Below are 23,519 nucleotides of genomic sequence, written 5' to 3'. Positions count from 1 at the left end.
ACAGTGACGAGCGTGTTGAGATCCTCAAATTGACATGTGCGGAACAGTGATCCCACATCCCAGCCTGCAGCCTGCGTCTACACTTCCAACTCGACCAGAAGAACCGAGCCCGGTGGGCGGGTCTCCTGGACTCGCTGGGCACGTTCCAGTGTCAATTTTATCAGCGGGGCTACGCAGCTTTTGGTAGATTGTTGTGATGACAAAAGGGTGATGCAGCCCAACTGAAAAGATTCCCTGGAATGGACCGAGCGCACAAATATGATGATGTGTGTGGTGATGTTGCAATACAGCATCAGCATTTTATTGCAGTTTATCTTTTTAATTGTGCAATAGCCTATCGTTCTTTTTTTTTGGATACCCATCTTCATTTAAATATGATAGTGTAGTGTGACATTCGTGAACCAAATGAGAAACAAAACTACTATTTCCAATGTCTAAATGACGTCAGTACGTTATTTATTTACGGTTTACAACAATATCATTGTTGTAAAAAGTAACTGCTGCTGTTAATCGGTTTGCAACGTTTTTGCAACAGACAATTGGACGAAACTACTACCAAACAGACGGGGATAAAAAACATAATATTTTATAGTAAAGGGCAAGGCAGCTGTTGAATGCATTCTTCTCATATAGTAGCCTAACTATATTTGGCTATACATTATAAACTACATCCGACTTCCAATATTGAGAAAGATATTTCTGAATTTTTAGAACCCCAACATTTCGAATTTGAAAATGGTTGCGTCCTGTCATTGTCTATCAGACTGAATGGTACTCTCGGAGAGGGTGCACTCGATTTCTTTCAACAGAACCTCCGGGAAGGCGGGGCATGGCTCTGTTTAAATCGGCCTCCGCATTGTTGCCAGATTCTGCGAGAGAAACAAGCAAGCAGGTCTACGAAAACAAGTCCAAAAGAAGCAACTAGGCCACATGAGCACATTAAGCCATGATAAACAATTTGGGGGGAAAATCCGACCTACAAGCTCACAACGCGTTTGTAGATTGCTTGTAGATTTGCTATTTTCAATTGAAAATCTTGAACAAAAAGTGAAACATTTTGAAAACACAAATCTGGTATGGGGGTCCCCATGGCACAAATATATGTTTAGATGGGGTGGGGGGGGGCGTGATGGAACAAATACATAATGATCAATTTGGGGGTCCTCGTCCTTGACATGCAAACGTTTGGGATTGACTCGTTTAAACAGCATTAGGAAGCAAGCCCAAATAAGCAACTACACTTTAGAAACAAGCCCAAAAAACAGAACCCGCAAACTACCAATATTTACAAGCAACTTTATAGAAATACAAGCTTATAATAAGCGGACATGGCAACACTAGGCCTCCGCCCGCTTTAAATAACGTGAGAAGACAATCATTCATCCCTACTAGTGGAGGAACAGGGGCGTTCCGTTGGAGGCAGAATGTGCGACCAAAGTCCATTCACACAAACAAACATGGATGACCCGCGGGACGTTCAAATGTTCAGGAGGAACACCGGCTCCAGATCCAGCACTGCGTCGTGTTCTGCTCTGGCCATGGAGATCAAGAGGAAGAAGATAAGAGAGAGCACCATATTCCTGCAAAATGAGGTACGTATTATGATAGGCATATATTAGCCCATGGATCACACGACGCTCGTCCGTTTCGAGCGTCATGGCTTAACTTCCAACCTGTTTTTTGCATTTCCTCCATTTACAGCCCGAACATCTACATAGACGTTTCAGATTTGAAATATAAAGTGCTCACCCCATGGCCACGGATGTTAGAATTCTACTCGGGATCGCATAAGTACCCGTATCTTCCACATTGTTCAATAAAAAGCATTTAAATCCGATCGGTGGCTATTTTCTCTGAATTATCTCCATATGCTTTCAACTACGCAACCCTATCGGTTGGGAGATATATTGCACTCTGATGCGTTATAACTATGAAAAAATGGCCGCCGATCAGATTAAAATGCTTTTTTTTATAGAACGATACGGAAGATACGGGTACTTATACCCACCCGAAGTGAATTGTAACATCCGTGGCCATGGGGTACGCACTTTATATTTGAAATCTGAACCTTTTATGTAGATGTATGGGCTGTAAATGGAGACCAAGTTGAAGTTTCGTCATGACTGTATGATATGACAGCCATGTTTCAGGACTAGTATTATGAGTGCATGTTCCTTGTGTGTTGTCAACACTTGTACACTGACTGACGGGTTTTCACTTTTAGGGTCTCTATTTGGGCAAAAAAACATAATAATGAAAAGTACTGAAAAATGCGTCGCATCGTTCTTCGTCCTACCTGGAAGTTGGCTTAACTTGTGCTGTTCATTACTACTTCGTTAGCCGCAAGCAACTTAGATATAATTGTCACCCCCTTCGTCAAGAACGAGTCAGTTGTTTCGGTTTACAGAGTTTATTAAAACCCGTCAAAACTGTGAGAAAGAAAAGGTAATAATCAGCATAAAGAATAACACAATACAACGTGACAAAAAAGGTAACAAGGAAAATTACAGAAAATTAAATCACCTTTCTGGCTGCACTGAGAAACAAAGGGAAGTGAATGAAGTCCAGGGATCCAACATAGCACAAAACGTGAACAAACTGAAACCAAACAAATAAACAACGCATCAATGAAACTCATAACATTTGCAAAAAGGGAACTTAACAGTGTATCAATATAAGACAAAGTTGCAGTTTTAAACACACCTTGTTTAGCTCACCATGCTGCACACAAACATTTCATGCCTCCGCTCTGGAGGACATGACTGGAGTGAGATGAAATTCATGGCCATGGTAGGCGGTTGCCATATAAGCCGGCTGACGCCGTAAACAGGTAGGTGTTGCCAGAACCTTGCCTCAACCAAGTAAACTCAGCCTCAAAATAATCCCTCTTGACAGTAAATATGTTGCGGCAGCCAAAATAATGCTACATCTAAGTTGCTTGCGGCTACTACTACTTTGCATTAACAGTTTCTCATGTATGAATGGTTACTAACACCATTCACTCTGATGTTAAGATGTTGATGTTTAGATTATAATATGCACTGGCGTGGCGGTTAATAATTAGAATATGAATGATTGCGGCACCTGCCTGCAACCCCCAGGACAATGAGCAGCTTGATACTGATAGGGGAGTTGACGCTCTACATTTCCCCAGTGGTGGAAAAAGTACTGGGGGGGTGGGGGGGGGGGGGGGGGGGAGTATCGATACTACAATGCAGAAACTCTGTTACAAGTACAAGTCTGGTATTCAGAATTTGCTTGAGTAAAAGTACAAATTTAAAATATTGGCTTCAAAATGTACTTAAATTACCAAAAGTGAAAGCACTCATTATGCAGAAATCTTCCACTTCATGTTTTCAAAATGTATAGAATCATATGTACATTTTAAATACTAAAGTAAAAATACCCAAATATTATACTTAAGTACAGTACTTGATTACATGTACTTAGTTACTTTACACCACTGCATTTCCGTTTTTATGACAGCAGACTCTTTCCCTTCACCATTATTGCAGCATGTTCTTGCTCTATTTATTCTTGCTCCTCTCACCCTACTCAAACCAATGTTCTTCCAGGGCAAAAGCAGACCAAGTCTTCTGAATGACACTCTTCACATAGTAGAGGATATGAATTGGTTGTATATACGACAGATTTCTAAGAAACTACAGGTTAGCCGAGTTTAGAATGTGTGGCTCAACAGGGAGAATGATGATGTTTGTGTCCCCAAAACAAAATATCCATTAACCACAGTCTAACTCAGACTGAAGATGAAATAAATGTTGTTTTTGCATTTACTGCCTGCAAAGGCGATAACAATAGAACATAAGTATGACTTATTTTTATTATTTAAACAATGTTGGGGAACAAAATAATATCTAAAGTATTTTAGCCTAATATATTAATGTTTATTCTTGAAATGCTATATTTGTTATTCGACCGTATCACTCAATTCTTTGCAATTCATGATCCTCTGTTTTGGACAATATCAAACATCATCGTACACCCTTCAGACCTTGTTTTATAGCTGCATGTACAGTAGTTTAGAACTCATTTGAGTATTTTGTGCATTGCTACAATCACTGCATGTTCTTGACCGCATTCATACTACATTTCATTTGCTAGCTAGTTAAAGTGTACGTGGTCTGTATTGTATTGGTTAAGGATGCACAATATATCGGTCAGCTAATCGGTGTCGTCAATCTATACATGCACGAAATCTCTGTCTGTGAGTCCTCCGCATATCTCGAGAAGCATCTGACTGATCCACTTCAAACTTGACTTGTGTATCTGAGTGCAGTGCCAAGTGGGAAGTTGACCGGATCAGCGGTTGTCCAGAAGTGAAAATCCACAAATTGGTGTATGTGTCTGTCTGTCTCTCTTTTATGACCATATACTGGCCTCCAGTACTAATGGGTACTGCACTAAGTACTCTTACAACGGGAACAGGCATTGCGTAACGGAACGGCATGTGTTGAAGGTCCAGTATAAGGAGAACCGATGTAAAATACTGCATAATGTCAGACCAATATGATGTGTAGACACAAAATGCAGACACAAGAATCAGGACAGACATTAGAATCTGTGCCGAGCATCAGGTAAAGTGAAATGGGTAAACCCCACAGACGGAATTGCATATTGCAATGAAACAAAATATTTATCAGCTGAAATAACCATGGATGTAAATGTATTTATTACCTACCTACCATTATATTCAAGAAAAAAATAGATTTCTTTTGCCGTTATGGTATATCTACGGTATAACTATGAGGCCACGAACAACCCCCCCCCCCCATGTCATCACAAACTGTCATTTCCTTTCACCTGTGTGTCATAGCATATTATTGTCCTGGAAAACACAAGCATGGTAGCTAGTATACTATCTGTATAGTAATTACCCAATACCTATTTGTAGATTTATTTGAGATGGACTAACATTTTCAATGTTCTCTCCTGTTTGTGTCATTTACTTCTCACCAAAAGGACACTAAGATTCAGGAGAAGCTGGACTTTGAGATGCGTATGCGTGAAGGGGCGTACAAGCTGCTGTTAGCCAGCAGTAAGCGAGTACAGATCCTCAATGCCTCCAAGAACCTGCTCACCTGTAACACCAGGATAAAGGCTTACCTCACTCAGCTACAGAAGAAGAAAGAGGAGCAGGATATGATGGGAGCAGCCTGGAGGTATGGGGATTGGAGATACATGGATGGAGTAGGAGTAAGAGTATCATGCAAAACATGGATAAATGGAAAGCGAGGGCAGAGTTGTGAGCAAGGCAGCTGCCAACTTGCCATTTGTTGTTTCGTGGCATATTTTACAAGTAAAATGTCTCTTTTTAGAATTTCCGATCCGGTTCCAGATGACCGCGTGCCCTGTACTGGGAAAGTTGCCATTTCTGGTAGGATTGTACTTGGCTCTATCCAACATCCAATCTAATTCAGCATGTTCCATTCAAAATATAATGTGTACCATTTGTAAAACATTTCCAATACAAAATGATTGCAGGAGAATGTAGACAGTTTAGTGCATTCTCCTAAAAAAATGGTAGTGACTAGACAAAGTAGTAAATACACTTGGTATTCTATGTTTTAGAGTAAACATGTGTGGTGAACTTTAGATAGTTTCCACAAATTTATTGTCAGCTATTGTCATTTGATGCCATTATATGAATATACTTTCCCCCGATGTGTACTGCTGTAGGCTTGCGTGTTCCACTGATGTGGAAGGATTCAGCTCACTTTAACAACCGAGGGAGTGAGTGTCTTTCTTTTTCGACGTATATCTATGTCTTGTTTCTACATCTGTCTTTTGACACACTGCATATTATATTTTGAGTGAGTAGTATTATATTGTGCTTCCCTGTACACATCTTTAAAACATTGTTTCTTTTTAGGCTCTCGTCGGGTGGCCGTCTTCTGTCTGGTGCATATTGGCGCAGAGGTGTTTGACACAGAAATGGTGGTGGTGGACAGATCGATCACCGACATCTGTTTCGAGGGAGTCACCATCTTGTAAGTATTTAGCACACGTAGTGTTGAAAGGAAACATTAACTCAAATACGATTTTCGTGAATGTACAAAATCATGCTAGTTTATCAATCAAACTCAAAAGATTGCAGTATTCATCTACAGAACTACACAAGCTGGCCTGCCTGTTGGGTTTTCCTGCTTCATCTAAAAAGAAAATAGCGAAGGGAGAGGCGTGCCCTTTTTTTTATGGATCCATGTTTGTTTTTGCTTGTTATAGCTTAAAGAAATGTCTCATAACAAATATTTGAGTGGTTATGACCTGAGTCTGAATTGATTCCTGCCTCCTCACAGCAATGAGGTAGATCCCCAGTTTGACCTGAAGGTGGAGCTGTGGAGCTGCTCGCTGGAGGATGAGACCACTGTGGTCAACACGCCAAAGAAACTTGCCAAAAAGCTAAGGCGCTCCCTGGGCAAGGCTGCCGGCAAGGACCTCTGCCCTCTGATGGACACTCCAGACCCTGATGCCTTCCTGCAGTCTATTCCCACGTATGTAGAATGTGCCGTGAACTGTTTTACAGTATACATTCAACTTGATATTGTACATTATATTGACAAGACAGGGACATTAGTAGGAGTGCAACTGTCGATTATTTTCTTAGCGATTATTCTATCGATTACTTTTTCGATTGAATAATCAATAAGTATGTTTAAAGATTTTTTTTAAATATAAATACAAATTTTATGATACTTAGTCGCACTACAGTGTCATGCAAAAATTGTGAAAATAGCAGATCTACAAACTCACGTGTCATGACATCACAATGCGTTGTGAGTTTGTAGATATTTTCCCTGTGATGACATGCCCGAAATAGGGATTGATTATTTATTGATATATTTTTATAATCGATTAGTTCATTTAACTGTTGCACCCCAAGAAATGAGTTCACTGGCAAACCTGATTGTGTGTCCCTCCTTCACCCAGTGGAGCCAAGTACAGCTTACTGGCTTACACCACCTTGTGTCTGTCCGATGCTGAGGGCAGCTTCCAGTCCCACTCTCTTATCGTCCTCCAAAACGGTAAGACCCATCAATGGCACACAAATGTCATCTGTACAGACTTGAACGCTCTCCACTCAGCCCATGATCTGAAGAGTTGACATAAAAGCATAGTTAGTCATAATCAGTTCATTTGTAACACATCGCTCATGCCAATCTAAAATCAGATTAATCTGCAAAAGAAATTCAGAGGTAAAGAAAATGTGCATAAAAACAGAAATTGAGGTTTAATGCCAAAGCTAGGGGGTGCTAGTTGTCATCCTGTGGGACCCCAAATGACACCCCTGCATGAAAGTTATGGATTACAGGTTTGAGTGGTTAACCAATCAAACCCACTATTCTTAGTAAAACGGACCAGAGTTACAACTGTACTTGGACCGCTCTCTTCGCCAAAAATACCCGATCTACAAGCTCACAGCGCGTCGCTGTGAGCTTGTAGATCAGAATAGGCATGCTGGGGTTCAAGTGGTTAATGAAAAGCAGACATGGCTGACAGGTGTGTTGTTGCTGTTCACCTTCACAGCCGAGTGGTCTTCATGGTTACCACTCTATGGGAATCTGTGCTGCCGACTGGTTGCCCAGCCAGCCTGTATGACACAGGATATGATGAGCGGATTTCTCAACCAGCAGGTAATATGACTTTTTATATTCAAAGATTTGCACACATTTTCACGATTTAGATTAAAAAAAATAGCCGAGCTACAAGTTCGTAGCGCGGCACTATGAGCTTGTAGATCTGCTATTTTTGAATAGCCAAATAAATCTTAATGTCTAAGACCAATTCCCCACTCAATAAACTTGGATAAGGAAGATGCCTTTTAATAATGGAAACTTAAATTGTTGCCGTTGTGTAGGATCATTATCACCCTACATTTGTCTAAAGCAATGTACAGAAAATCTTTACATTTAAGGTCACTGAATCCTAATTAAAAGCTGGTGCAAGTGTTAAGTGGCTCTATAGTCCAATAGTAATCATTGCTATAGTGTGTTTGTTCAATAACTCTATTATGATCTCTCATAGAGCTTTTAATAAAACTTTTTTTTACAGAGACATATCACTTACACCCCCTTTTAAATTATCATGTAGCACGATACATTTGCTATGCATGCAGCATGTTAACAGTGAATATGTACTATTTATGTATTAGCATCTGGCATTACATTGGAAAGGCTCAACATTGAAGGTGTGCACTGCAGTGTTTATTAGTGTTTGCATTCTTTAGCAAAGTGTGGATGGGGCGTACCGCTGCTGCAGCCTGTACTGTGTGCTGAGCGCCAGCTCTCTGTCCTGCTACTATACCCCCGAGGAAATCGATGCTAAGGTGGAGCCCACCCTCAACATTCCCATCAACAAGGTCAGAGAAAAAGATAATCCTGCCTCTTGTTTTGAGCTACAGAAGTGTTTATTTGAAAGATGAACCAAAGCTTAACGTGATAAATCACACTGCTCTGTTTATTCACCTTTTTATGGTTGGATTATTGAGGTTGGAGATTAGTTTTTTTAATGGTGGGCATTTTAAAATAGGAAACAATTGCTTCAGTGTCTCCATTGTATTCAATTAAAACCAGCAATACGCTTTCAACTTCAAGAGAGCCACACAATTCACAGTCTTGTCTTCACTAAGCCATTTTAAAGATTTGATATTTCACAGTTTAATTCAGTCTCGGTAATGATTTTTACAATGTGCTTTTAGTACAAAATGTGATCAAGGTTTTCCCCCCTATAATTTAAAAAAAAGTGTCTCTCAGCAGGCATGCCACTTGGGACTTCCAATTTGGCACAAAATAAGGACAGTAATAGTGTTCATTATTATACTTCCAATTTGGCATAAAATAAGGACCCAATACAAACTTGATAACACTAGTGACACTGTTTGCAACAATCCTGTCTCATTATAACCCACCATTACTGTAGAGTCCACAGTCACATGTCCAGTTCTCTGCGTTCTTTCTCCAGGACACACGTGTCCGTGTGGTGGACAAGGACTCGGTAGGACGGCGATCCAACAGTCTGGCCATCAGCAACCCTTCGTCAGGAGGAGCTCAGACCGTCATCTTCACCGCAGACACCAGGGAACAGCTGGTCGACTGGCTGGACGCCTTCCACCAACACTTCTATGACCAGAGTGAGTGCATTATGTAGGGGGAAAGTGTCTTGTGTGTATGTAGACAGAGGTCACATGGCGTGTCTGAGAACAGAGAAGGTATGTATTTGTGTGTGTAGTGCAATGTTTCTCAACCTGTGGGTTGGGACCCGCAGGGGGGTCCCCACATGATTTGGGGGGGGGTCCCCAGATGACAGTGAAGTGACAATTCTAAGACCTTTTTAATACCTAAAAAGACCATTACTGCATCAAAAGTAGTAATCAACAAACCATACTATAAAAACTGGTCAAACATCGGTCAAATTGTCAAATAATATAAGAAAGTGGCAAAAATTGTGAAAAGCTGATCTACAAGCTAACGCCTCGCAACATGAGGCAGTGTGAGCTTGTAGATATGCTATTTTCACAATATTTATCTGCGAACCGAGCCAAACAAAATGGATTGCCTCAACTCCTACATTCCAAGTGCTGTCAGGGTGGAGTTCATAGATCATCACGGGTCACGGCCTGAAAGGGTTGAGAACCACTAGTGCACTGAGAAAGGATGCATACATGTCTGTATACAAAAGTGTGCATTTGATCTCAAAGTGGCTAGTTCTAAGGTTGGATCAATAAATGGTTTTAATAAAGTTAAACAACATGAAAATTGCAATAGTGAGGTATCTAAATCTGTATCTGGTGTCACCAGGCCAGTGGCTGCATTGCTGTGGCAAGCTGATGAAAATCGAAGTGGCGTCGCCACGGAAACTTCCACTCTTCCTCACCAAGCAGGCTGACTCCGTTTACAATGACCTCAGTAAGTACAGGTGCTTTATGTGATTGTGTATATTAGGGGTGCAACAGTTCATTGAACTAGTAGATATAAAAATAATCGATTTGGATTAATAATCAATCCCCAATTTGTCATATTTAGGCTAAAAAGTGGCAATTTATTTTCTTTTTTTATTCCAACAGTGAAAATGGCCGATCTATAAGCTCAGAATGCTTCACGGTGCTCACACAGCATTCACATGCAACGCGTTGTGAGCTTGTTGATCGGCCATTTCCACTCCCAAGAGTCCCTTCCTAGAAATCTAGTGGAGTCAAAGCCATGTGTTTGTAAAAATAATAATAATATATGTACTTAAAGGTAGGGTAAGTGATATTTTTCGGTTAAAACAAAAAGTATTTTGTTAAAAGGTTAAAATACTATATTCTGATAGCAATCATTGCTATAGAGTGTTTGTTCAGTAACAGGAGTCTCCCCGTCTCTCCAGCTCTTTAATAAACAGAAAATACATTTTTCGGTAGGTGTCAAAATCTCAGCCAATCAGGAGAAAGTACCCATTTTTAAGCTTAATTTGTATAGTGTTCCAGTTCCAATTGTGTCTGCTCATTTCTTAGTGTCATCACTTCCAATTTCACTTGTTTAATCTATATCCTGATTGAGTTCTCTGTCCTGGTTGGATAAAATTGGAAATGAAACTGAACTGAAAATGCATTTTCTGTTTAATAAAGAGGTGGAGAGACAAACAGACTCATTTTACTGAACAAACACACTATACCAATGAGTATGATCAGAATATAGAGCTATTTAACACTTATTTTAACCAAAGCAAATCACTTACCCTACCTTTAAGCACAGTACTCAAGTAAATGTACTTAGTTGCTGTCCACCACTGATCTGTAGTAGTTTGGCTACAAGTAATGAAATGAGGGGCACTTCTTACCTTCAATTTCTGCCTCCATGCTAATGTATGCTCTTGCACCCTCTTGAATGGTGTTTGTGTGGAACAATTCAGCATAGCAAACTGTATTGTCTGTCACAAGGAAGAGGCCTTGGTGGACCCGACTCAAAATGAGTGGCATTAATTCTATGTTTCAGTGCAATAACTAATATTTTTAGACTGATGTTGAGATAATGCTGAACTGTTAGCTTCCTGCATTTAGTAGTGGCATTTTTAAAGTTCTGTCCCTTGATGAATGCCAACAGCTGAATGGCTGGCAGCAGGATCAATGGACCCTTTTCACAGACGTGTTGTAGCAGGGTGAAGACAGCTGCAGCCAATTAAATTAATGAGTCCATTTGATTTAGGGATGTCAAAGAGCAACGCTTGCGAACTGGTACACCTAAATCAGACATAATACCCACTATTCATTTTATTAGCTGCAACTGTATTTTCCCTGTTATGACACATCTGTGAATGTGAAAAGAAGCTTAATCGTAAAAAGAATTCAGAAAATAACCAGTTATTAGTGAGCGGGGGGGGAAAACATGGGCAAAAGGTCTGTTTTTTGGGGGTTCTAAAACTTAAACATTTCTAAGACCGCATATGGGTCCATTTTGTTCCATCTGTACAATCTCAGAGTTACGGTCCTGTAATGGTCCACTTGGAACCCCCTCAAGGAACCTGCTTGAGGGGGCATGTAAACATTGCCAATCATGCTTTGGTGTTTTGTTTTCCCTCTCAGGTATAAATTCTCCTGTCAAGTTTGAAAGCATCACAGACATCATTCATAACAAGATTGAAGAGACAGACGGCCGCTTTCTCATCGGTGAGGAAGAGAAAAGGGAGGCACCCAATTGGTCTACTCTGTTTGATGGCTCCCAGCCAATTGTGGTTCAGAAGAATGTTCTATCGCAAAGCAAAAGCTCCACGCCATGTTCTAGTCCCGCCCCCAGCACGATCTCTGTGTCCGGCAGCAACAAAAAGCGGCGTGCCCCTCCCCCACCCTCAGACAGACAGCCTTCTACTCCTCCAAACCGTCCAGCCAGACCTCCCCTCCCTCCATCTCTCTGTCGTCCCCCTCCTCCTACCTCATGTCAGGAGAAAGAGAACTCCGGTCGCACCTCTCGTCCGGCTGCGAGGTCCAAAACCGGCAGGCCGTCTCTGGATGCCAAATTCTCTGCCATCATCCAGCAACTTCAGAGGAACAATGGCGGAGCCGCAGCCGCCCCGAGCCGCAAAAACGCTCCGCTGGGCCACCTTGACATACCGCCACAGGGTCAGGACCTGGACCACCAGAACCAGCACACCCAGACCCCTGAGGCTGCCGCCCAAACCGGGTACTTTAGATCCGGTCTTGGTTTCGGGCCTGTCCCAGCACCTAGGAGCAAGCTCAGGAAGTCCTTCAGAGAGAAGATCAACCCCAAAGCCTGGTGATCTTCACCATTAGGATTCTCTGGCTTTCCTTGATGGTCCATTAATAGCAAGTAATCGATGCCAGCATTTGCGTAACTTCCTTGAAGGTTATTAGTTGGCTCGTTATCTTGACTCATAAGTTCTTCATGAGCACCTAGGCAGTAGATTTGTGTGAATACCACTGAGATGGAAAGGGTTATTTCTCAGCCCTGCCACTGGAGCATGGAACAAAAAAATAGCCTTTTGAAAAAGCACTCAAATTGGAATGGATCCACTATTGGCATGTTCTGTTAATGTGGTTTCTCCGTGACGACTTTGTAGACGACTTTATGGTACAAGATTTAAGGCCTGAGGTGGACTCATTTGTCCATTTCTCAGGTCTTAATAATGGAGGGGCCTTGGGTTTTCAGTGAAGGCGTGAACAAAATGATTAAGTAGAAAATCTAGAAGTGCTGTCCAGACACTATTCTCATTATGGAATGACTGAATATGAGTCTTTTGAATAGCCCAGATAATGAATGTCCTTGTATGCCTTCTGAACATATCAGTAATTCTCTTAACCACTAGAATTTAAACCACTTAACTTTCTCAGAAGGAATGGATGTCCTAGGTCAAAGCTATCATCACTATGATCCCTAAGCTATTAGTATTATAATTTGTTCACTAAATAAAATGTGAATGGGGTTATGATCTTTGAGCCTTGAGACAGTTGATTGTACAATAGGAGGCCAGCTAAAAATCAACAGTGTGTTCCTAATCTGTTGACAACTCAGAATTACTAATGTGGAATCGGTCTCTTTAGTATATTAGAGTGACATTTAGCTATAAAGTAAAAGGGTAATGGTGGAAGGGATTTGTTTTGCACCCTCTGTTGATTAGTGGTTATAATGTAAACACTAGTGTTTATAAGTAAACACTGTTGGGAAATAAAATCTTAATCAACTGTAACCTGCCAGTGACAAAAAAATACAGAATTCCCCGAGTAAAAAAATGGATCAATACACAATTAACAAACCACTCTATTTGTGCCAGTAGAGTATTGATTCACTCACTCGTTCCTTATTTTACATTGTATGCCTGTTTATTTGTTAGAAAACTGCATTAACATTGTATGAATATCACAATAAATGGTTTTGTACTGTTTTTAATTGAAACTCAATTGTATTATCTAGCCAAAGGTGGTAATGTCTTTATATTGTATTTTGTACATTTTGTAATGTCTTTATGTAGTTTTTGTAGTCAAGCAATTCACTTTTAATGCTTATTAAGTAAGTTAGTGAGCATTAATTGTAGCACAGTACACCATGACTGAACAAATATACTGTAGATAGTTTACCAACAAGTGCAATTGTCTCATCTTGTTTTCCTAGAATCTAACTTGTATTTGTCTCATCATTTTGCTGATCTGCAATAAAGTGTCCTACATTCGTCCCTAGTGAACATGCTCTTTTTGCTGAGCTTTTGTTAATATTATTCATGGCAAAGGTTTACCAGGGGGTGGCAATACAAGTCAAATTATAGCTTTTTGTTGTAGGCCGACACACCCCGTGGAGATGGATGCACTGGCAGATTTTCTACTGCAGCAAATGTTCAATCTATGCCCCACCAAACGATGGTGACGCTCGCCAAAAAATAGCCGATCTACAAGCTCTACGCTCAGCATCCACGGCACGTCGCAAGCTCATAGATCGGCTATTTTGAGCGTGTGACGGAAGTATAAATCTGGCTTTAACTGGTGAGAAGCTTCCCTGGCTGACGGCCCAGAAGTAGCTTGTTGTGAAGATTAGGGCAGGGATCTCATAGCCAGATAATGGCAATACAATAATAAATCCCCCCCATTCTAACTGCATTTCCGAGGGGGGGGGGGGGGGGGGGGGAGCATTACATCAGATTTGAGTTACACTACATTGATTAAATATTAAGACTGGATATAACTTAGACAACCTTTTTCCCTGTCAACCAAAATTAAATGATTGAACTATTAAAAGCAATATATCAAGGTGTCATGGGTGTCCAGTGACAAATATTGATTCAATGCAGTTTCTCATTTCCCCTAATCCAACACAAGCTGCTCGGCTCAAAAGAATATCACCGCAGGCGAGACGTGTGTTGATAGTAAAATATTTTAATTAAATATACAGGAGGTTGTAACATACAAAATGTTTTCTTTATTCTCTTTTCTTCTCGCTCGCCAACTGGGTGATCGGTAAACAGATGGCTTTTGTATCAAAAACATGTTCAAGATGCGCTTTATGGAGACGACATGGAAAACAAAAAAAGTGAAACGAATAGAAAGATAGCGTATCCTACTTCTTAAATCGTAGTGTTTAAATCTAAGATGATCACGGTGACCTTGAACAACCAACAAGGACACAGATTGTGTAACCGACTCGTATACTATACTTATGCTATTTACAGAATATAACAGCTTACATAACAACCACACGGTACTATCTACAGTGCTATTTACACAGAAAATAAGACAGGGGAAGGGGTTGCTGTGGAATTGATCTCGGTTGAGCCTTCTTTACAGGTCAGCACTAACACCACCGAAACCAGTTTTGCCTACACACAGAAATGTACAGTACTTAGTCGAAAATGATCTATCTTAAAAGTATCCTGTAAAACTTTACACACAGACATTTACAGCTTTTGTTTCTTTCTTCCTCTTTGCTCTCCCTAAAACACCAGACAACTTTAACTGTGTATTCTGAGCGTCCTGGCTTGCCATTAACAGCAGTTATGGAGGTTGTTGAAACCAAGAGCAGGTGTTGCCTTGCCACCTCAGGCTATGCAGCACTGTAGACATACTTTATGGTGCATGGTACCTTTTGAACACTGCTTTTAAAAACACACACACATACGCCATTCCCTCCAAGGGACGTCAGAAATGACACCTGACGCAGGTCAATGTCAAGTGTCTATAAATCTTTTCAAGTATTCTGTGATTGATTGCCCAACACAACTAGGCTAATTCAATAGTGCGATAAGCGCAAATACTGACCGTTTAAGATTAAAGCAAAATTGTTCTAATGTTGAAAAGATTTTAAATGGGGACCTACATCCAAACCCCTTAAATGCCACTTTATCCCAGGTCTGGTGTCATTGTGTGCATGGGTGTTGCATTACAGACTAGAAGGACAGTAATATCCCTACAGTACATTGCTACAAAAGATAAACCTTAACAATTGTAGTTCTAATTCTAATCCAAGACTGCGAAAGGCACAGATATTTGCAAAGCAATATAAAACTGACAACATTCCTATTAAATTATACAGTGAGCCTTTTCAGCTTGTTGAATAGTTTTTTTTTTTTTTTTTTTTTTACAAAAAGAGCTTTTCAAGTAAAAAAAGTAAAGAAAATAAATGCTGACTTCTTGTGGTGAGTGTTCAGCAGTGTTGTCTGCTTCATTACACTGGCCAGAAAAAACTGAAAACAAGCTGTTACAGGATACTAATTACATGGGGATTGAATCACTTTACTTTCAATTCAGAAAGCAAAATAAGAACTGCCATTCAACAACTGAAATAATAATGAACAAAAAAAAACATTCATGGTTTGTCAATTACGTAGTGATTGATCTAAAATAAATGTGATAATCTATTTCCTGAAATGAAAGTGAGTCTACAGTACATCCATCTCTAGTCTATAGCACCTCAGAATGTTATGATTAAGTTAATATTCATGTTGTGCATCACTGCGGCATGTGAGAGTGTCCATTCCAAAGGAATCCAGGTGGAGTTACTGTAGCTAATAAACAGGCAATCACTTCTTTTTCTTCTTTTTTTCTGCACAGAGCCATGTAAACAGATACAAACACCGCTGGCTGAACCAACTGTAGTATTACGCTAACCAGCTGTCGCACCCCTAGTTTAAAGGATTTCTGGAGGATCTCTGTCTTGCTGCATTACTTTTAGTGTTGTTTCAGCAATAACGTTTAGCCCTCAGACACAGTAAACAAATTGTTTCTCTCTGTTGTACTCCGTTGCTATTCAGAGGTTCAGAGCAATAACCTGACTCAAATCACAGAGCAGGAAACCAGTTTGTGAACACACATACATCTGCATTGTGCAAATAAGAACACATATACAGTGTGTTTGTGTATGTATGTATGGCAAGATACAGTACATACACACACACACACACACACACACTGTAAGTGGTGATAAAAAAAACAGAACAACAGTGCAAAGTACAATATATGAACAAATAACCAAAACAATGAGAAATTTGCATTTTTAGTCTATGTGACTGATGAGTTTATCAGTCCGCAATCTGCCAGAGATTTATCATCAACATTATGCTGACTGAGCCACCATTCAAGAGAGAGAGAGAGAGAGAGAGAGAGAGAGAGAGAGAGAGAGAGAGAGAGAGAGAGAGAGAGAGAAACAAAGACTGAGAAATCAAGTCTGTGGTTGTGAAATGAGGGAGACAGAAGGTAAAGAACACAGTATCTCCTGTCTGTCTCTTACAGTCTGGTGCTGGGGTGCACTGAGGACAGCTGAGGTGGTGGGAGGGTGGAGAGGGGGTACAGGTGGTGGAGCAGGTCTCCATATAGCGCCGCCCCACCAGGATGTCTGTAGAAGTGATGCGGACTGGGGGCCGTGGCCATCAGCTGCCTGTGAAGCATCATGGAGTGAAAAGCTAAGGGTGGTACGAGGGGAGACACAGCCGTCTGGCTCTTAAGGTACTGAAAACCCGGGTGTTGTTGGAGCCCGTCCTGGTGCCTCTGCGAAACCAGGCTCCCAGGGGGGTACATGCCTGGATAGAGGTGGGCGGCATGAGGCGGCGGGTAGGTGGCATGGTGGCCCTCTGGGAGATGGTTGTTGAGGTGAACAGCGTGAGCGTGCGCCGGCTCAGCCGGCTTCAGTTCTTCTGGGTCACCGCGGCGGAGTGGCCCAGCAGGGTGCATCGGTGTCACCACGCGGACTTTCCTTTCTGGCACACCCTCGTTTTCAGGTTCCCCCAAGGTTCGCTTGCTGGGTCGAACTGTGCCGGATGTGTCAAGGGAGGTTTTGGGGCTGGGGAACGGCTGGGGGTGTTCTGCAGGGCTCTGTTTTTGAGGGGAGATGGTCATGGGAGGGACTCTGCACGCCTTCGGGTGAGAGTCCAAACCTTGGTGCATGATGGGGTAGGGGAGGCTGCAGAAGGAGGGCTTAGAGAATGAGGACACCCTCTGAGAGACAGGCTTAGAAATACTGAAGTCTCTAGGCTCATCTTCTGCCGATCTACAATCTCCATGTGTTTGAGTCCTTTCACTGTAGTGAGATCTATAGGCCAAGCCCTCTCGCTCCAGGCTACTACAAACAAACCCTTCGCTGCCCTCACTGTCTCTGATGTAATGCCCTCTCTTCTCTCCAGTGGGAAAGCTGGCCAACCTCTCCTGGCTCAGACAGTTCTCTGTTTGCCTGTAAAGTGAGTGCAGGTGAGGGGAAGAGTAACAGTCGCTGGCATAGCTCTGCGGCTGGGCCTGGAGGAGTTTCTCCCCAGAGTTCTCCGCCCCATCCTGGGCTTGGTGTCTGGGGAGGAAGGGCTGCCATGGAGCGCTGACCTGGGGTTGGAGGTGGTGGCTTGTTCGGGAGGGATATGTCTCTGAAAGTTCCCCGAGAGGGCTCCTCTCCAGTGAGCCACTACTGGCATGTTGAGAAGCCTTGGTGCTCTGAGCGTGTTGGATGACTGACGGCCTGAAGACAGGTGCCGCCTCTGGGCCGCCGTCTGTCATGGACCCATGTCTCTTTTCCTCCACCTCCTCCTCAATGTTCCTCCTCTCTCGCTCACTGTCACCAAGCGATACTACAGAGAGAGGAGTGACAGTGGTTGGAGGAGGGGGCTGGGGCGGAGGAGAAGTAAACGAGTAAGGATTGGTCTCACACACTTGAGAAAGGAGCTTCTTCTTAGCCAGTGGAGACATGACCCCCTGGCTGGATTTGCAATAGGTCTGTGTTGTGGGGGGCTGAGCATAATCTTTCTTAATGACACCATAGTCCTGCTTCTCTGGGAAAGAATCTGCAATGGAGTCCACAGACTGTCTCTCTGCCTGCTTGCACATGGGCAGCACCTTCCCCACTCTGCCCCCATGACTCTCTATGGAGTCTTTGACCCTTGATGTGGGCTCCGGCAGGGCAATGTGCCCAGCATGCTTGCTCTGGTCCCAGCGGTGAGGCAGGTAAGGGTTTTTAGGAATGAAGGGAGCCTCAGTTGGCTGTTCAGAGGTTAGGTTCTCAGGGTGGAGTGCCTCTCCGATCGGCCTCCACTCAGAGTGGGGACTGGGCCCCCTGTGGAGTTGCACACCTGCGTGTGGTACCCTACATTCTGGCTCTTTAGGTGGGAGCGAGGACGGCTCCTCTGCTACCAAAGACTCCTCTTTCTTCAGGGTTAGATGCAGCTCCTCCTCCTCAATTATGATTGGTTCATCTGCTGAAATGACCTCCTGTTTTGTGGCGGCAGAGAGCTCGTGCCTCTCTTCTTTGACCAGGTAATTCTGAAAGTGGTAAAAACAGTTTTTTACTGCCTAACAAAGGTAACAAATTAAATATAAATGAGATATAAACGCTGACATCAACCCAGATGAGACAGTAGGCAAGTTATCAACCCAGATGAGACAGTAGGCAAGTTGGTAAGGCATCGCCAGACAAATATATTTGTATAGCACATTTCTTAGACAGTCAAGTGCAATTCAAAGTGCTTTATAAAGGCTATTTATAATGAAAGAACAAAAGTCAAAGCGCAATTATGGTTTTAGTTATCCTCACACTATCAGCAATGAACTCATAATTTGTTTTTGATTAACTGAAAGGCTGGGAGTTTTTTTTTTTGCTGTGGATATTTTTGTGACTAACCTGTGAGGGATCTTGGTCTTTCTTGGTCTCCTCTCGGTCCTTTTTATTCCCTTGCTTGGGATTACTGCTGGAGCCTTTGGCTTTCTTGGCTCCTTTGGCTTTGACCCCCACGACCTTCTCCTGGCTGCCTTCCTGCTTCCTGGGTTTGGCCGAGGGGAGGGGCTCGTCCTTCTCACCCTTGACGTGTCTCTCATAGGGAAGCAGTAACCTGGAAAGAACCGCAGACAAGGTTGAGAAGCGTGTTGCACTATTATGTAAATGCTGTTGCATTGTGTTATAGGTAGTTAACCACTTAAACCCTGTATACTTCATTGCCCTGAGTGCCCCAGGGTGTCTATTTCAGTGATTCTCAACCTGTGGGCCGGGGCCCACTGGTGGGCCTCGAGGGTACTGCAAGTGGGCCCCCAAATAATTGGCAAAACACTAGGATTAAAATGTATAATTATTTTAAAACATTAATATGAAAAAAACAAAACAAGACGTGAGTATTTCTTTGTTTAAAACCTCAATAAACAAGAACTTAAAGTATCCTATGTTAGTTCCATTGATCCAAGTCAGAACACAATAAATTGATTGATCAAATAAACAATCTCTGAAAATGCACGCGGCCCACCCATTTGACCACTTAACACGTGTTAAGTGGTCAGATGGGTGGGCCGCAAACGCTTTCATGATTTTCAAATGGGCCCTGATCCATACAAGGTTGAGAACCACTGGTCTATACTATGTAGCCTGTAGATCTGCTATTTTGGCCATAAGTTCGCCCCAGAACAGGGAAGCTAGTGTTCTTGTGTAGAAACAGAAAAGAATAGCACTCACATTTCCATTCATTGCAATGCTGTGCTTCTATGTCCAACAACATGGAAGAGGAAGTATTATCAATCCATGGGGACCTCCGTGACTAATGTGTTTGATAAGAAAATGTGCTGGTCATATGGTATACTAGTATCCATATCAATAAGTGTCATCAGTTCCAAAGTAAGTGGCTGTGAACACGGAAGTAGGGCACTCGTGACCTGTCTATAGTACGTTATACCTATTGGGTGGGGTTGCACATCCATTCACATCTTGACAGGTGCTGAATGGAATTAATCAATCAAGAATCCACAAAAGCAAAAAGGTCCACACACGTATTTTGTTGTCATGTGTCCCACTTCCAACCTAAGTACTAATTCTATACTCATCTTCATAGTATACTGTTTTTGCAGTTAGAATGCAAGAAATTCACATGCCACCATTTTGTACTAATGGAAATGACAGAGCACTGCTGGCACTTTATGGAGCTGCAACTACCGGAAATTTCAAATTTGAAAGATGCGTAGCGTTTTTCTTTTTATAGATTCATCAGTTTACGTTTTGTTTCATTGACTTTCATTAACTGTTCTGTTTATTCTCCTTTGAAACAGCAGAGATGACACTCCTCATGATGAGGGTAGCTGTGAATACTGAATAGCTCTCCTCCTTTAAACTGTGTGACAAATCAACACCACACTTAAAAATCCAGTGATTTTAATATACATACAGACATTTGTAAGTATATTCTGTGTCGTTTTGGCAGTAAGAACACACCACATACTTAAAACACTGTTAGAATAAGAATATAGAATGAATACAGCTGCAATTTCTTTCAAAGCAAATGTAGGGTAAACACAAGTGTTGCCAATGACACCAATTAAGGTTCGATTCCAATTCATGTCAATAGTCTACTGCCATTGTGCGCCTGATATGCAACTACAGCCCCATTCATAATGCTGCTTGGCGATTGGCTGAATGCAAGAACGAGACCGCCCTCTTCCTACCAAAAAGGGAGTGGCGTCACATTCAAATAACTCCCGAAACGCCATTCTAACAGCTGACCCGGTGGTGTGCCGAGATAAGCTTGAGACTATCAGGATCGAATCCCACCCCAATGTAATTTTTTTCCTTATCTAAAATGTGTCGCGATTAATTTTATTAGGATTAAGGTTAGGTTTAGGCATAGTTTTTGTGAGTTTAGGATTAATGTTAGGTTTAGGCATAGCTTTTGTGACGTTAGGGTTAAGGTTAGGTTTAGGCATAATTTTGCCACATTAGGCATAATTGTGCCACATTACTAGGCATAGTTTCAAAACGCATAATTTCACCACAACGCACCGCAGAAGTCTCACAAGACACAACTGCCAATCGAGGTGACTACTGGCCAATCACAGCGCGTCCTTACCGGGTCTAAGCTGAATGGGGGCTGCAGAAAGAAAGAACGCCCTTTGTGCATGTTGGCTCACTCGAAAAGTACTGCTACACAAAAGGGAATGGGACCTTAATTAGTATCATTGGTCAATATAACTGCCGGGAATGCAACAATAGCCTGCCATGTCTACTATGTCATTTAATGTCAGTTTACATTTTATGATGTTAACACAACGCTGATCACAACACAAATCCAAAAATTATACTCTGGGGCTGGACACCAATTGTACAATGACATTTTGAGGTTAAGGTGAAGCAATTCTCTTTTTAACCACACCACCAACTTAGTTATTCTGTCGTCACTCTCAGTGCCAATAAAAACAAGGCCTTGTTTCTCATGTAAAAGCCACAGTGACTGATAAGTACAAAGGGGGACAAGAGCATGTTGTTTGGATAAACCAGAAATAGAATGAACTACGCCAGAGGCAAACACTAGAACAGGAATGCTGCCCAGAAACATTGTAATACCTAATATGCTTTCAAAAACACCATTCCAATTAAACTAGCTCAGGGGAATTCCACATTGAGGAATGTGTTAGAGTGTGTGTGTGTGTGTGTGTGTGTGTGTGTGTGTGTGTGTGTGTGTGTGTGTGTGTGTGTGTGTGTGTGTGTGTGTGTGTGTGTGTGTGTGTGTGTGTGTGTGTGTGTGTGTGTGTGTGTGTGTGTGTGTTTCTGTGGGCATGCAAGCATGTGTGGGTTTGTGTGAAAACAGCTTTACCACACTGGGCAGGTATGTTCTGTATGCATTAGCCAGAGCTAACTGCTGTCTGGCACTCGAGAAGGCAAGACAAAAGCCAGGTAAACCTTAAATCCCATTCGTCAAAAATATTTCTCACAGCACATAAATTCTAATCTAATCTAATCTTCTAACCTGATTAATCACCTAAGCCCTTAAAGCAGTTTGAGTAATAAAAATATTTCAACTCAGTAACTGTTGGTTCTTGTTTGGAGCATACTGTCCGGTGGAGGCAGATTGATTACAGGAGAACTACACTCTGGTTTAATCAAATCAGTGCTAAGTGACAAGACCCATAGTGTGGAAAACTATAGTACCACTACCACAGAGCCTTTCCAAACATCTAAACCACTTATAAACTTCGTTGGCCGGGGTCCCCCAGGGGTCTATCCTTGATACCCTCTTTTTTTCGTTTACACCAAATCTCTTCTGCGAAAATAGCCGCTCTAAAAGCTCACAATGCGTCGCAACACAATGCGCTGTGAGCTTGCAGATCACCTATTTTCGCCTAATATTCACCCATTATGACATACATGTCCAAAATAGGGACCTCCAAATATTATATCTGATGACATACCTAATGTAACATATAAAGACGGGTGCAGGATACTGACATAAAGAGACAAGCGGGGAGGGGACTTCTGCTGCTCAGAGCAGAAGATGGAAATTGACAGCAGACCAGAAACATTTCAAACGATGTTATGGAGAGGAAACTGAGACTGCGATAGAACACATCATTCTAGCGCTCAATAAACTCCTCCAAAAGGCTTGCCAACTACTCTGTCAGTTTTTTTTTCCTGTTCTCCCTTCCTTTCTTTTAAGATAACAATCCATAACAGCCAGGCGGAAACATGACTTCTTCAGTCATGAGAGAAAAATAAGTTCTCCTCATGTAACGACAAGAGACGGTTGCTCAATTCCTTTTAAGGGACACGGCAGTAAAACAAACAATGAATCAAGAGCCATTTCGCCTCCTCTTCAAAAGGAAGGGGAGGGAGGAAGCCTCAGAGAGTTCAAGAGGCTCCGTGGGATTTTTTTTTTGTGTTATTTTTCCTCCGAACAAAAGTGCTGGCAGGGAAAGCGGCGAAACTACATTTCGTACAGCTGGTCTGGCACCAGGCCCCAGGCCAAGAAAGGAAATGTACTATTAAATGTGACTTATTGGAAAGGGAGAGAGCAGAGGAGGAGTAAAGGAGAGAGATGGAGAGAGAGCACTATGACAGATGGTAATGAGAGGCAGAAATGATTTGTCACAAAGAAAAAAGAATGGAGAAAAAATAACAATTCAATCTGACTAACCCTAAAAATAACAGCAGGGGGACTCTATAACAGCTACAGCAGTGGTTCACAAGCTTCTCTATGCCGAGGATAAAAATAAATGGGCGTTATTTACAGAAGAGAAATGGACAGAGTAGAAATAGAGAGACATACAGATAGATAGTCAGTCAGTCAGTCAGACAGGTTCACTT

The 23,519-nt window shown here is 42.0% G+C and overlaps 2 protein-coding genes across 2 annotated transcripts in view; one reads left to right on the top strand and one right to left on the bottom strand.

Annotated features, from left to right (window-relative positions):
- Nucleotides 1–1,457: 1,457 nt before the first annotated feature.
- Nucleotides 1,458–13,651, top strand: rtkn2 (rhotekin 2; the record flags this gene model as incomplete). The annotated part of the gene is made up of 12 exons (XM_084076556.1): nucleotides 1,458–1,592; nucleotides 4,981–5,180; nucleotides 5,337–5,395; nucleotides 5,698–5,751; nucleotides 5,891–6,008; nucleotides 6,318–6,512; nucleotides 6,949–7,043; nucleotides 7,546–7,652; nucleotides 8,246–8,377; nucleotides 8,980–9,148; nucleotides 9,816–9,923; nucleotides 11,579–13,651. 12 exons carry the CDS (start codon nucleotides 1,458–1,460, stop codon nucleotides 12,268–12,270), a joined length of 2,064 nt encoding a protein of 687 aa, XP_083932682.1. The 3' UTR covers nucleotides 12,271–13,651.
- A 727-nt stretch (nucleotides 13,652–14,378) lies between these two features.
- Nucleotides 14,379–23,519, bottom strand: part of LOC311059124 (AT-rich interactive domain-containing protein 5B-like) — an 86,943-nt gene continuing 77,802 nt past the window's right edge. Inside the window, exons 10-11 of the mRNA XM_084076777.1 lie at nucleotides 19,089–19,296; nucleotides 14,379–18,730 (exon numbers count right to left, since the gene is read on the bottom strand). Of these exons, the coding sequence (XP_083932903.1) occupies nucleotides 16,718–18,730; nucleotides 19,089–19,296 (2,221 nt within the window). The 3' untranslated portion in view covers nucleotides 14,379–16,717. The remainder of the gene's footprint in view (nucleotides 18,731–19,088; nucleotides 19,297–23,519) is intronic.

Source organism: Gymnoscopelus microlampas (assembly GCF_963454915.1).
Source record: "Gymnoscopelus microlampas genome assembly, chromosome: 13".
Taxonomy (NCBI): Eukaryota; Metazoa; Chordata; class Actinopteri; order Myctophiformes; family Myctophidae; genus Gymnoscopelus; species Gymnoscopelus microlampas.
Note: the sequence above shows the minus strand (reverse complement) of the source record. Positions and strands in the feature narration are given on the sequence as shown.